We start from the raw sequence: 14554 nt of genomic DNA, 5'->3' as shown, positions 1-14554 counted from the left end.
TATTTGTGTTTTTCAACAGTTCCCTTGCTTAACGGAGTCAATATTATACATATTGTTGATTGTCTTTTTTTTTCCCCTCTCAATGAGATCTCAGAACTTGAAGCTGACAAATTGAGGCTTGAGGCTAACAAATGGCAATATCTTGTGATGTAAAAGAGAATGGCAAATCATTCACTTTATCTTTGTGTATACCCCACTGTATGGTAGATAACCAGTAAATTTTGGTTCAATGACAAATACATACCTGCATAAATATCAAGTTAGAAGTTTTCCAGGATATCCAAATTCTCTATAGACAAGTTAGAAGCATGGGAGTAGCACTTATTTAAGAAATGAGGCATAGTTATGGATAATGTCCTAAGAAATTATCCTTAAAGCCATGATAGTAAAGAAGTTCACTGAAATATCCTGCACAAGGTGGCTGCCAGCAGCCTTCATTTTCTTGACTTCAAAACCAGAAAGCAAGAGAAACGGTTTCTTTCCCCAAAGTATTGTGCCTCACTGTGTGTGTGTGTGTGTGTGCGTGCACACATGCGGGTTGCCATTTCCTCCTCCAGGGGATCTTCCCAACCCAGGGATTGAACCCACATCTCCCTTTTCTGCTGTGTTGCAGGCAGATTCTTTACCAGCTGAGCCTCACTGTTTTTCATTAAATCTCATGTTCATTCTTGAACCAGATCAAACTCCAGTGAGACTCAAAGCTGAAAATCTAGAAAGTTCAGCAGGTTCCTAGCCCTACGAGTCTACTTTGTAGAAAACCAGTTATCAAATTCTGCCATTGCTAAAATATAGCTGCAGCTGGGTCAGCACCTGACTCAACTGCACAGTCTCTTGAATTTCAGTCGTAGTGTGTCTCTTCCCTCCTTCCTCAGTGTGCTCCTGAGTCTGATCCCCCTTTCTTCCTGTTTCAGGTTCCCAGATGTTTGCCTGGCCGTTCATTCACTATATCTGGGCCATTTTCCCAAGATCTCAGTCCCTACCTTTATCTTTACTTGCCCAGGAATTCTAGGTGTCTTGTTCTCTCTACCTGAGCAAAAAAGAATAGAATTTGTATGACAGTAGGAAAATGTTCATGTGTTCAGCAGCATACACAGTAACACAAAGGCTGTCAACATTTCGATTTTTTTAATGTAAAAATGCAAGTCTAGAATTTTTTCTTACATCCCCTCCTCACTCTAGCAATAAATACTTCTAGTTGTGTAATGTTAGGGAATTAAGAAAAACCTTCCACCAACACTGCGTTCTTTGAGAAGAGGTAGGCACTTTCTGAGGAATACATAGTAAATTTTGTCATTCCAGTTCTACTCTTTTTTTAAGGCAAAACCACAGAAACTAATTTAGACAGTATAGTATCAGTATTTTGAGATCATTGCTACATATTAGAAATAACTAGTAAGGTTCAAATTCTGTATATATGTATGAAGTTACTTCTACAAAGAAAATTTTATGTACTTACAAATATCTTTGTATAAATGAAAAGTGCTGTAGAGAGAGTGAGAAAGGCAATATTCATCTGTATGCTCCAGACAAAATGTTGTCAAGCCCGTTCTTAGACTTTCAGGGATAAACATCAGCCCTTCCTTTTGATAGTCTTTTTTTTTTTTGGTAGATGATTACCTTTGCTTTAATAAAGTTGTCCTTTATGTCTGTCTTAGTTCTTTTGCTTTAATTTTGACCACTCTCTCCAAGTGATGTTTTGGGGATGATTAGAAATGAGTACATCTGAAGGAGTACTCTGCAGGTTTCTCACTATCATAGGAAGAGATTACAAATTAAAAAAGGGACTATGCATTTAAAGTGGATAACCGACAAGGATGTACTGAATAGCACAGGACCTCTGCTCAATTTTATGTGGCACCCTGGCTGTTTGAGGGAAAATGGATACATGTATATGTATGACTGAGTCCCGTTGCTGTTCACGTGAAACCATCACAACATTGTTTGTAATTGACTACACGCTAATACAAAATAAAGAGTTAAAAAAAGAGAGAATAGGCTAGAAACCAAATTCTGTGGTTTTGGATTAGAACTAGAGGTATCAGTATGAATTCATTTAATGTATTTACTGATACAGAAATATTGATGGTGTGTATACATGTGCAGTAAACATACATATACTTCTTAGCCCACTCTGCTGAGAGGCTCTAGGAGCAGTGACACCTTAGCAGCAATGAGCGTACCTACCACCCAGATTTTGGTTTCTAGCTACCGTTCTTTAGCAAAAGAAATCAAAACTCTGCAGAAATGACTAATGCTAGAGATGGGATGGGGAAAAAAATACTATTGAGCCTGAAACATCTTGTGGCCAGAAAATAAAGAAGTTATCAAAAAATGATAGGGATATATCAGAATGACATGGGAATCAACTTGAAGGGATTCCCAATGGCCAAAAATTTAAGCAACAAAGTAAAATAATGAAAGTATTAGATTAGTGCTCATAAAATTGATATTCATGAATCCATACTGGTATAAATAAATAATTGAACTAATAAAGAGGATAGAAGGGACAGCTCTTTTTACTGTAGAATGAAAGTGAAAGTGAAGTCGCTCAGTTGTGTCTGACTCTTTGCGACCCCATGGATTGTAGCCTACCTGGCTTCTCTGTCCATGGGATTTTCAGGCAAGAGTACTGGAGTGGGTTGCTATTTCCTTCTCCAGGAGATGTTCCCGACCCAGGGATTGAACCTGGGTCTCCCGCATTGTAGGCAGACGCTTTACCATCTAAGCCACCAGGGAATTAGCTAATAAATGTAGAAGAATAAGAGAAATTGAAGATTAACATTACCAGACCCCACAGTGATAACTGTTGCAAGCAAGCACCATTGATGAATGCTACTAACTTAGTGACTGAAAGTTTGATGTAAAAGAGGATACATGGATAATCTCCAGATACCTCTCCACAAGATAATTATTATTTACATATGGAAAAACAACAGTGGTGAAACCTGATAGACACCACTTTAGCTATGTTATGAAGAATAATATTACCAGCAGGTAGTAAAACATCAGTATCGCTCCACTATGATGCGCTGAGAAAGATATCACTTCTCTTGTATTCTTGCCAAAAATGCATAACCTCATTCTAATGAGAAAACACCAGGTAAATCCAAATTGAGAGATATTCTGCAAGATAATGGCCTGGACTGTTTAAGAGAATCAAGGTCATGAAAGACAAAAAAAAACTAGAGGATCTGTCACTAATTAAAGAAAACTAAGGATTCTAGATTGGATCCTGGATCAGAAGAAGGACTTTAGAAGAATAGAGTGATATAGAAATTGATAAGTGTTAGAAACATATCTAAGAGTGAGCCCTCAAAGTGGGCCCCAGATTTATCCAATCCGGGTGCCTGATAAGAATGATAAAGACTAAGATTTAAAAACCTAGAAGACCTTTAACACTTCCTGTGTGAGGGACCAATAGAGCATTCACATTAAGATTGTTGTTGTTAGTTGCTCAGTTGTGTCCGACTCTTTGTGATGACCCCCTGGACTGTAGTCTGCCAGGCTCCTCTGTCCATGGAATTCTCCACCAGATAATGGGATATTTCATTGTAGGGTAGTATGAAGATCAATGTATTCATATTTGAGAATAATGGGTATTGTAATTCTGACATTCCTTTAATGCTCATTTGCTAGATGATTGTACTCAATTAAGCCCTACCTTTATAATCCCATTATGACAAATTTCTGAATAAGAAATTGATATGTTTCATTTAGCAAGTACTTACTGTTGAGAATTAAATATTTTAGGAAATATAATGCAGGTAAATCAGAAGTCATTCTATCTCTCTGTTAATAAAGATGATTGTTGATTCTTGTGTATTCAAGGGCCTGTTCTGAATTTTTTAATTTACTGTTCTATTTTTTTTAAGCGAAGTATAGAAAATTATGTAAGTGAAACAGAAGTCTTATTGCCACAATACATTTGATGAACAAATTTAAGAAATTGATTTCCACTGTCACGATTTTTAACAAAAGTCTTTAACCCTAACATTCTTGTGAATATGATTGTCTTCCGTGGAAGATTAGAAGTTGCATGGTGTGTCTTATTTCTAAAGTAGGAACATACAACATATATGCAGTTTTCAAGTCTCCACAGAATTAAAAAAGCCAATGTGGGTATTGTACTTTGAAACATGTATACTGTGGGTCTAAGGTGTTTTTTAATCTTTCATCTCTTTTAAGGATCAAATATCATTAGAAAAATAAGCCATAGACATTACAAATGTGGTCTGGTGAAATTCAATATTCACAATGACAATTCAGAATATGGACTCCTTAGGGGAAAGTTAACCCACCACTCTGACTTTTCATCCAAATATCTTAAAGTGTGCCATTGGTTTTATGAAAAGGTTTTGATCTACACTTCTAGTTAAGTTCAAAAGAAAAGCTCCATTTTAAAGTGTATTCCTTTTCTGGATATATTTACTTTGAACTATAGCATATAGTTTTTCCCATAAATCTAACCTGCCACTATCTGTTTTTAAAACTTTGTAAACTTCAAGTGGTTATGATGTGTGAAGTTTGGATTAAACTAAATTTTTTAGAAAACACATGTTATATATTTTGATTGTTTTGAATTTTAACATGGGCCAGTCAAAAACTTGAGTGTCTAGCAAAGTAATATACTGTACTCTGTTACTCTAAGAAATCACAGAAAATTGCCCTCTCCCATCATGTTAACAATAGACAAATGAAGCAGCTGTTCTCATTCTTAATGTAGTTGTTTGAAAAACTTGCACAGTTTAATGAAAATGTCTCTACTCATAAAACTTAAAATGCTCACACATGGAAAAAGTCATAATGTTTTGGCAAATATTGCTTTGTTAGGAATGTGAATAAGGTATACCTGCTTCATAGCTAGAATTCTATATAAATGGCATGAAGCTGTGGGGAAAAGCCAACTGAAAAGAAAACTCTGACAAAGGATGAGTTGACACTCTTAAAAAATACAGATAATTCTTGCCCAATCATACTTTTTTTCTTGACAAGGAAGACTTACATTATCTACCTCTCTCCATCTCTTCTTTTTTTTTACCCTCTAGGTGTGATTCTTGGGTCATCTTTTCTACTCAGCGTAAATGATTTTCTCCTTAAAACGTGTCTCAAAGAAAGAAGTCGGATTCTAATAGGACCGTGTTGTGCTACTGCCAATTTGGAAGCTAAGTGGTGTAAACACAGTGGCGATCCAGGCCCAGAACAGTCCATACCAAAAATATCCATTGATTTAAGAGGAGGTCTGCTACAGGTCTGTGGGGATTGGCCCCATTTTTTCCCACAAGTTTTAAACTAGCCTTTGTTCATTTTTTTGAACTGTTTCATTAAATTTTAAACTTAGTGTGGTGAGAAAGGGTATTGTCGGATTGGTGTCTTACTAAACTTTTTTAACAGCTTTATTAAAACATAATTCACAAACCATACAATTCACCTAATTAGAGTATAGCATTCAGTGATTTTTTTAATGTATTCACAGAGTCACGTGGTCATCACAACAATCCATTTTAAAATATTCTCACACACCTACTTGCAAAACCCTTCAACCATTCACACTCCCCATCATCCTCTGATCCCCTCCCCAGAACTAGGAGACCACTATTTTCTGTCTCTGACTCTTCTGGACATTTCATATAAATGGAATCATATGAAATGCGGTCTTTTGTGAATAGCTTCTTTCACTTAGCATAATGTTTTCAAGGTTCATTCATGTTTCTGCAGGTGCCAGTACTTTATTCTTTTTACAACCAAATAATACTCCACTGTATTGATGTACCTCATTTTATTTATCCATTCAGCAGTTGATGGACGTTTAGATTCCATCCACTTTTGGCTATTATGAATAATGCTGCTATAAATATTTGTGTATAAGTATTGTGAGGACATGTTTGGAATTGCTGAATCAATAAACTTTTTCCTAATGTGTAGACTTTTCTACTATAAAGTAGTCAGCCTGTCTCAGGCAGTGTCATCAGTAATACATGAGCCATTTCCTAATGACATGTTGTTTAGCTGTTATGCTGTCTGATGACTAACATGACATACAACTTCACACTGCAGTGTTTTATGCATTTGATTTGCAGCCAAGTGCAGAATATGTGAGGTTATCCAATTTATTTCTTGATAATTTTCTATTTGGATAGAATTTGAAGGTTTTTTTGGTATGATTTGATGTCCCCCAAATGTGACACAGATCTAAAGAGCTTGAGAAATTCAGAGTTATAGAAAGTGGAAATGACTAATTTGTTAATAGTTGAGGCATATTAAATATGGATTTCTTGTTTTAATCTATAAGCTGTCTTGCCTCCACTGTTTCACCAGTTTTCTTACTGACACAGAGCTCGATGTGGGCAGAGCCTAATAACTTACTGCTTTATATTGGTCTGGAGATTTTTAGTATCTGTTATAAATCTTCATATATTTACTAAGCTTGTGCTTATGTGTTGTTTTGTCAAGAATATTAATTGCATTACCATTTTTCCAAGGAAGCAAAGTAAATCCACATTAAAAACAAGAATAAAAGCAAAACAAAGTATATAATCTCTATATTATAAAGCCTCTTGACATTTTAAGAGCTGGAGCATGGTATTTGACTCGCCAACTTGACTTTTCACCTATCACTATTTTTTTCAGATTCAATACAAATAAGATTGATGAGGGAAAAATAGACTTAGTATCATATCTCTTACCTTCATTTCTGAGATGCCTTAATTCCAGAGGTAGGACTTAAACTTAGGGTTTAAAACTTGCCCACAAAGCATAGGCTTATTCTTTTCTACCTTTGTATATTCTTTTCTTCTTTTCTGTATTACCTGGCTCTCTAGAAAATTACAGTTGTAATGCTTTCACCTGAAATATTTGGAGAAATTCAACTTTATTAAATGTTTAAGTCCTCTGACATTAATCATTATTCCCCACTGGTCATCCTTCTGTTATAGACAGTCTTCACCTGCAGAAAAAGGGAAGGTGATCCTCTCTGTTAGATGAAGTAGCAAGAGTTTGTTCTGAAACTCTACTGTAGCTCCTGTGCAGCTGGTTCTCAAGGGCTGTGTTGGTTGGTACTTTCTCACTAAACACTGAAATTGGGAGCCTTTTAAGTTCAAGCTCATTGAGCATCTTCCTTCTCTTTTTCTCTGAAAGTCAAAGTACAAAGAAAGGAACCCTAATAGCAGGATGTGTTCATGTAATCTCATGACAAAATAGAAGCTATTCTACAAACCTGTTATTATTAACATTTTGACCTGAAAGGATCTTCATTGCTTCTCTCATACTGTATTCAGTGTTCTTTTCCCACTTAACTAAGTTAATTCATAAACATTACCTCTCATCTACATAATTTTATTATCAATTCAGCATTTAAAATTGATTGCTACCCACACATTATAGGATTTGCTTGATTTTCTTGTTTCTATGTATTTCCCCAATAATAGAATTTCATCCCAAAAGTGAATTGCTTAAAAATTACAGGTTGGTTATTATCAGTAATTAAATGTAATTATAGTCTTGAACTAATTCAAATATGATCGTACCTAATTATCCTCATGAGATATTTGTATTTAAAGCCAGTAAAATTTTTCATATGATTTTAAAGGTTTTCTGGGGTCAAGAACATTTGAATTGCTTAATTCTTCTACATGAATTACTCAGTGGATACCTTAACGAGGAAGGAAATTTTGAAGCGAAAGTTTCTGAAGCAGTTCCACAAATGCCATCTCCTTTGGAAAAAAATCAGATATTTAAAAGTGAACAAAGTTCAGATGACCTACGGACAGGTCTATTTCAGTATATACGGGATGCTGGTAAGTAGCGATAGCCTCACTATGACTGTGTGTTTACCTCCATATTAGGTAAATGATAACAGTTCAACATCACTTGAAAACTAAGTGCATAGAATACCTGCAGTACCAAAACAGTACTTTGCCTTTCAGTCTCTCTTAAGGGAAGATTCTTGATTTGTTCCTCTCTTAAACCATGTAAACATGATCAGACAGCTTCTTTATATTCTTTTCTTTTATATTCATAATTTTTTCTTGCTGTAATGAACCAACATGTCCCACTTCAGAAACATACAATTAATTATACTTTCATTTAACAGAACCTTTGAAAATGCCTGGTGTCTATGAAGTCTTGTTTTACAATGAAACCGAAGATAGCCCAGGGATGATGCTATGGAGATACCCAGAACCTAGAGTGCTCACCCTTGTACGCATAACTCCTGTGCCCTTCAACACCACCGAGGATCCAGACATTAGCACAGCAGACCTTGGTGACATGCTGCAGGTTTGGAATGATTCTTCATTTCAAAATAAAAACACTGTGGGAAGGTGCTGATCAGATACTTGGAAAAATATTGGGAGCATACCTATCTTTTCCGCCAGTTGTCTCAGAGAAATATACATGTATGTGCACATACAAACATACATATGTACACATACACACAAGACACATGCACACTAGAAATGTTAAAATAAGGGAATGAAGTTATTCAGATTCATGGTACATAGCAGTTTTGAGAGTTCTTGGCTCTCCTCTTTGACCTGTAGCCTACATGGTCTCCAGCTGTAATGGGACAAGCAGTGTCACTGCGTTCACCACACAGTTTCTTTTTCTTTTATTTTAAGGTTTATTCTTTTATGGATGGGGTGGATCTTCACTGTGGCACAGGCTTTTCTCTCGTTGCGGTGTGTGGGGGCTGCTCTTCATTGCAGTGTGCGGGCTTCTCATTGCGGGGGCTTTTCCTGTCGCAGAGTACATATAGAGCGCATGGGCTAAGTAGCTGTGGTTCCCAGGCCCTAGAGCACTGACTCAGTAGTTGTGGCGCTCAGGTTTAGTTGCCCCAGGGCATGTGGGATTTTCCCAGACCAGGGATCAAAGCCATGTCCCCTGCATTGGAAGTCAGATTCTTTACCACTAATCCACCAGGGAGGCCCCCACCACACATCTTCTGAATAACCTAGCACGTGCTCACACCCTTCAGCATGTTTAGAGCTGTTCTATGAAATAATATATGCCCCCATAAGGCTGGAAAGGGTGACAATTTTCATTTCATTTCCAGAGTTGAAAATGGTCCTGGACCAGTGGTAGGCTTGTAGGAAAGCCATCTAATGAGTGATTATATTCCCTATGATTCTGTGCAAAGTTTGTTGTCCATCATTTCCTCGAGTGCAGATATCACTGTATTATTATTCTACTTATTAATTCTACAGACCTGAATTTCTCCTAAAATTTGTTTTTCTCCTAGTCTTCCACCTGTTGCTCAATCACACAGTCATTCACTTGAAGGCATTCCTGATTGCTCTTTTTCTCTAACTTCCCACATCAACATGTCCTGTCAGCTCTACCTCCAAATATGTCCCTATTCCATCTACTTCTCTGTGTTTCTACTGGTACAATTTGAGTCCAAGCCACCATCTTCTATCCCCTAATACAGTAGCTTCCTAACTGGTCTCTGTGAACCCATCCTTGACTCCCTGCAATGCACTTTTCAAATAGCAACCACAGTGATCTTTTAAAAATGTAGATGAGATTACCTCACTCCCCTAACTTGAAACCTTCCTCTGATACTGAGAACAGAATTCAGTATCTTACTCTGGCCCACAAGGACCTATCGTCTCTGCACTGCCCACCTCTCTGGTATGTCCTGATCACTTATCTCCAGCCCCTCATAAATAAATATAAACCAGTTTGTTTTTTTTAATGACTGATCTATATTTAAGTCAGAATAATAATACAAATCAGAGGAGTCCACACTACCTATTATAGGCTTATTTAATTCTTATTTAGATTCTTGATTATAATATAATCAGATGTTCACCTTCTGAATTGATAACAATGAAATGTGTCATTTTGTCAAATAAACCAGAGTGTGCAGAACTATCCAATTTGCCACAATGTCAACTGTCTCTACTTTCATTTTTTTCCCTTGTGATGAAGACTTCTAAGATCTGTCCTCGTAGCAACTCTACTTTGATTCTTAAATGTTCACATTTGCTTCCCCATCTGTCAGAGTCATATTCATGATTATCTTCTCTACCAGTATTCTTGGATTATTTTTGCTGAACAAAGTGGCATTGTCTTTGAATCCTACTGTCTTGTTCGACTAGCCTAAATGCAGAACATCTGTAGTATTTTCAGTCACAATGAAAATACTCATATATCAATGTTTCAGCATCATGTAAAGGGCTTTTTTTGTAACTGATTTTAGGGTTCAGATTTATAGTTAAAAATTATCCTAAGCCTGATAACCATTGGTAGCAAGCAGTATTACGCCAGTTGTATTAAACAGAGCATTTAAGTTAGAAAGTACATTCACTAATGACATGTTCTTCATCTTCTCACTGCCACTGGAGAGGCAGGAGAGCAGAGTGGTTATGGGAATGAACTATAGCCAGAATGCCTGGGTTCAGATTCTGGCTCTGCCATTTTCAAGCTGTGTCACCTTAGACAAGTAAAGTAGTCTCTCGACCTCAGGTTTTCTATTTTGCTTTTCTTTCATCAATAAAATAAGGCTATTAATAATGTAATGGCTATAGGAATGAATATTTATAAGACACCTAGAACAATGCCTGGCACATAGTAAATGCTATGTAAGTATGGGGACTACCAGTACTGTTACAATGATTATCGCCAAAAGTCTTTTCATCACGCAGAAGCACAGGCTAGACCAGAAAGAGCTGGGGTCTAATGGCTCTCCAGACCAGCGGAAGTAGTCTAGGCGATCTGGGACAGTCCGGGGGCCTTTACAGTAGACTTGGCGCATAAGCACCGCGTGAGGGAAGCCTGGCAGGTTTCAACAAGACAAGAGTTGATATCAGAGAAGTCCTGCTATATTTCGTATCTTCTTGGAGAGAGAGGAACTGATGTGTGGCAGAGTTCAAAGACAAGGCTGCTGGTCTAAGAAGCAAGACAGGGTTATACCTACTGTAAGCTGAAGGGGAAGGCTAGATCCCAGTGCTGATCAAGAACACCCAAAGCTAACAGCTGAGACAGAAGAATGCTACTGAGCTCCTGGCCTAGCCTTATATTCACCTGGTGAGGAGCAAAATTCATCCCAGGGGTTGGGGTGACCTCATCTGTGGAAATATGACAGCTTTTTTCTTGAGCCCTGGCAGTGCCAGAACCTGGGCATACTCCTGAGGGGGTCAGAGATGGATGAGACACTGTTCAGTCATTAGAAGCTATCTGTGCAGCAGGCAGGTTTCTGTGGTTGTTTGGGGCAGAAGAGTTTCCATAATTTAAGCATTCAAGTATTCAGCGTTAAACCTCTGTGTTGTCAGAATCCTTCTCCCAGTCTATGTAAGTATCTCTAGATCTGTACCAGAGACACAGCTAAAATATTGAACTCCCAATCCTGAATAGCAGGGAACCTGTGAAAAGAAGTCTGTTTATCAACCTGGTCTAGTGTAGGTAACCTGGACATTAAAGTCTCAGCTGCTGACTCCTGTCCCCTCCCCCTTTGTGTTTTACTAATTCAGTGACCTTAGGCAAACTGCTCATCTCTTGGAGACTTAATTTCCTCAACCGAACATCTGAGTCAACACTATTTACCTTTCAGAGTTTTTTCCATGAGACTTAAGTGAAATATTAAAGCTAAAACAAATGCCTTACACAAAGTGAGCTCTTAATAAATGTTAATTTCCTTCCCTCCACTTCTCCTTCATATTCAAATGCCTGGACCAAAATAAAGCCTCTTAAATGGGATTGCCTAAATTGCCAAAGCCTTTGACTGTGTGGATCACAATAAACTGGAAAATTCTGAAAGAGATGGGAATACCAGACTACCTGACCTGCCTTTTGAGAAATCTTTATGCAGGTCAGGAAGCAACAGTTAGAACTGGACATGGGACAACAGACTGGTTCCAAATAGGAAAAGGAGTACGTCAAGGCTGTATATTGTCACCCTGCTTATTTAACTTCTATGCAGAGTACATCATGAGAAACGCTGGGCTGGAAGAATCACAAGCTGGAATCAAGATTGCTGGGAGAAATATCAATGACCTCAGATATGCAGATGACACCACCCTTATGGCAGAAAGTGAAGAGGAACTAAAAAGTCTCTTGATGAAAGTAAGAGGAGAGTGAAAAAGTTGGCTTAAAGCTCAACATTCAGAAAACGAAGACCATGGCATCTGGTCCCATCAGTTCATGGCAAATAGATGGGGAAACAGTGGAAACAGTGTCAGACTTTATTTTGGGGGGCTCCAAAATCACTGCAGATGGTGACTGCAACCATGAAATTAAAAGACGCTTACTCCTTGGAAGGAAAGTTATGACCAACCTAGGTAGCATATTCAAAAGCAGAGACATTACTTTGCCAACAAAGGTCTGTCTAGTCAAGGCTATGGTTTTTCCTGTGGTCATGTATGGATGTGAGAGTTGGACTGTGAAGAAGGCTGCGTGCTGAAGAATTGATGCTTTTGAACTGTGGTGTTGGAGAAGACTCTTGAGAGTCCCTTGGACTGCAAGGAGATCCAACCAGTCCATTCTGAAGAAGAGCAGCCCTAGGATTTCTTTGGAAGGAATGATGCTAAAGCTGAAACTCCAGTACTTTGGCCACCTCATGCGAAGAGTTGACTCATTGGAAAAGACTCTGATGCTGGGAGGGATTGGGGGCAGGAGTAGAAGGGGACGACAGAGGATAAGATGGCTGGATGGCATCACTGACTTGATGGACATGAGTCTGAGTGAACTCCAGGAGTTGGTGATGGACAGGGAGGCCTGGCGTGCTGCGATTCATGGGGTCACAAAGAGTCGGACACAACTGAGCGACTGAACTGAACTGAACTGAAATGGAATTTCAGCCTTCAATCTCTTCTTCCAACCTGCCCTACTGAGTTCTTAAAGGAAAAGGTGGATTGTGTCATTCCCTGAGGAAAACCTTCCATGGTCCTGTCACTCTGTTAGACTGACCTGGAAGTAGTGAGTGAAGTCGCTCATTCATGTCTGACTCTGCAACTCCATGGACTGTAGCCTCCCAGGCTCCTGCATCCATGGAATTTTCCAGGCAAGAGTACTGGAGTCGGGTGCCATTTCCTTCTCCAGGAGGAAAACCTTCAGTGGTCCAGTCACTCTGCTAGACCGGCCTTGAGGGCCCTGCTAAACCTCCAGGCCCAGCTTTGCCTTTCCTTCCCTTATACACAATCTCTGCTCTGGTCAAAGGGGCTGGTGGCCGCCCACGACTGGACCACTCCCTCTGCCTGGGCATCTGTCTCTTTTTTGCTGAAATCCAGTCCATACTTCCAGACAGCTCCAGTGCCATCTGGAAGCCTTTCCTGGACACCCTCTCCACCCATGATACTGCCTTTCTCTGACATCCTGTAACACTTCATGGCATCAAGTTTATGCTGTTTCTCACCTAGTCTTCACGTTTTAGTCATCCATATCTTGTCTCCCACCTAGGTTTCCAAAGGAAATGGTCACATCTGATTTGTCATTATGTTCCTTATAGTACCCACTGCTGTCGAGATGCTCAGTATATTGAATGGGTGGATGAGTACATGGATATCTATGTTCCTGGTCTGTGTAATTCAGACATATTCCATTGTTTGCCATTATTTTATGGGGCTATTGAATGCATTTGGTTTTACAAACTGAATTATGTCCGGATGCATTGTGTTTTATGCTTCAGTGGTATTACCTAGTATAAACACACAGTCTAATGTCATTACGTTACATGGGCTCTTGGTGAGATCATTGAATATTCTGCCAAGTCCACTGCCCCTAGGCAGGGGCTAGTTCCTAAGTACAAAAGTAAGTTAATCTCCTGGGTTTTAGTCCTGAAAACAAAATCAAGTTTGGATTTTTTTTTCCTTCAGTATTATTTGGTTCATAAAAAAACTGACCTTACATAGACTCCTTAAATGTATTTGTTTATATGTGTTTCCATGATTAATATTGGGATTTATAAACCAGGCTCCTCATATGACTTTATGGAATTTATTTTGTGATTGTACTGAAAAATATGGAAAACAGTTCTATGATGTTAAACTAGCCATAGGTTCAGAATAAAGACCCTGAAATTAATGTTCACAAAAAGCAAAAGGAGCATATTTTGCATTCAATTTTATCATGTTAAATTTAAGTGTTAGTAGTGTATTTGTGCTCAATTGCTCAGTCGTGGCTGACTGTTTGCGTTCCCATGGACTGTAACCGCCAGGCTGCTCTGTCCATGGGGTTTCCCAGGCAGAAATACTGGAGTGAGTTGCCATTTCCTACTCCAGGGGATCTTCCCAACCCAGGGATCAAACCTGCCTCTCTTGAATCTCCTGTGTTGGTGGGCAGGTTCTTTGCCACTATCGCCACCTCAAGGTAGAGTAATACCAGCAACCTACTAGAATAGATGTGCTATTGAAGTGAGCTGAAAGGTAAGAAACTTCTGGCACTGTGTCTGGCATATACTGTAGGTTTTCCTCTCTCCTCATCCTGTGTGTATACGGCCTACTGAGGTTTCCATTTTGGAAATACCCATGTTCTCAGATTGTGAAATTTTAATTCATACTTTGTAGTGGAATTGGTAATGGGGATTTTAATTGTCACATAGTTCAGTCATGGTGCTTGTTCT

At 38.6% G+C, this 14554-nt stretch overlaps 1 protein-coding gene across 16 annotated transcripts in view; it reads left to right on the top strand.

The window, feature by feature from the left end:
* VPS13B (vacuolar protein sorting 13 homolog B) overlaps positions 1-14554 on the top strand; it is an 807303-nt gene that overhangs the window by 635256 nt on the left and 157493 nt on the right. For all 16 annotated transcript variants that reach the window (XM_070803099.1, XM_070803104.1, XM_070803105.1 and 13 more), the window contains 3 exons: positions 5046-5248; positions 7586-7793; positions 8090-8274. In XM_070803099.1, coding sequence (XP_070659200.1) covers positions 5046-5248; positions 7586-7793; positions 8090-8274 — 596 coding nt within the window. The remainder of the gene's footprint in view (positions 1-5045; positions 5249-7585; positions 7794-8089; positions 8275-14554) is intronic.

The sequence above is a fragment of the Bos indicus genome, chromosome 14, assembly GCF_029378745.1.
Source record: "Bos indicus isolate NIAB-ARS_2022 breed Sahiwal x Tharparkar chromosome 14, NIAB-ARS_B.indTharparkar_mat_pri_1.0, whole genome shotgun sequence".
Classification (NCBI taxonomy): Eukaryota; Metazoa; Chordata; class Mammalia; order Artiodactyla; family Bovidae; genus Bos; species Bos indicus.
This window is presented reverse-complemented; position numbering and strand designations above follow the sequence as displayed.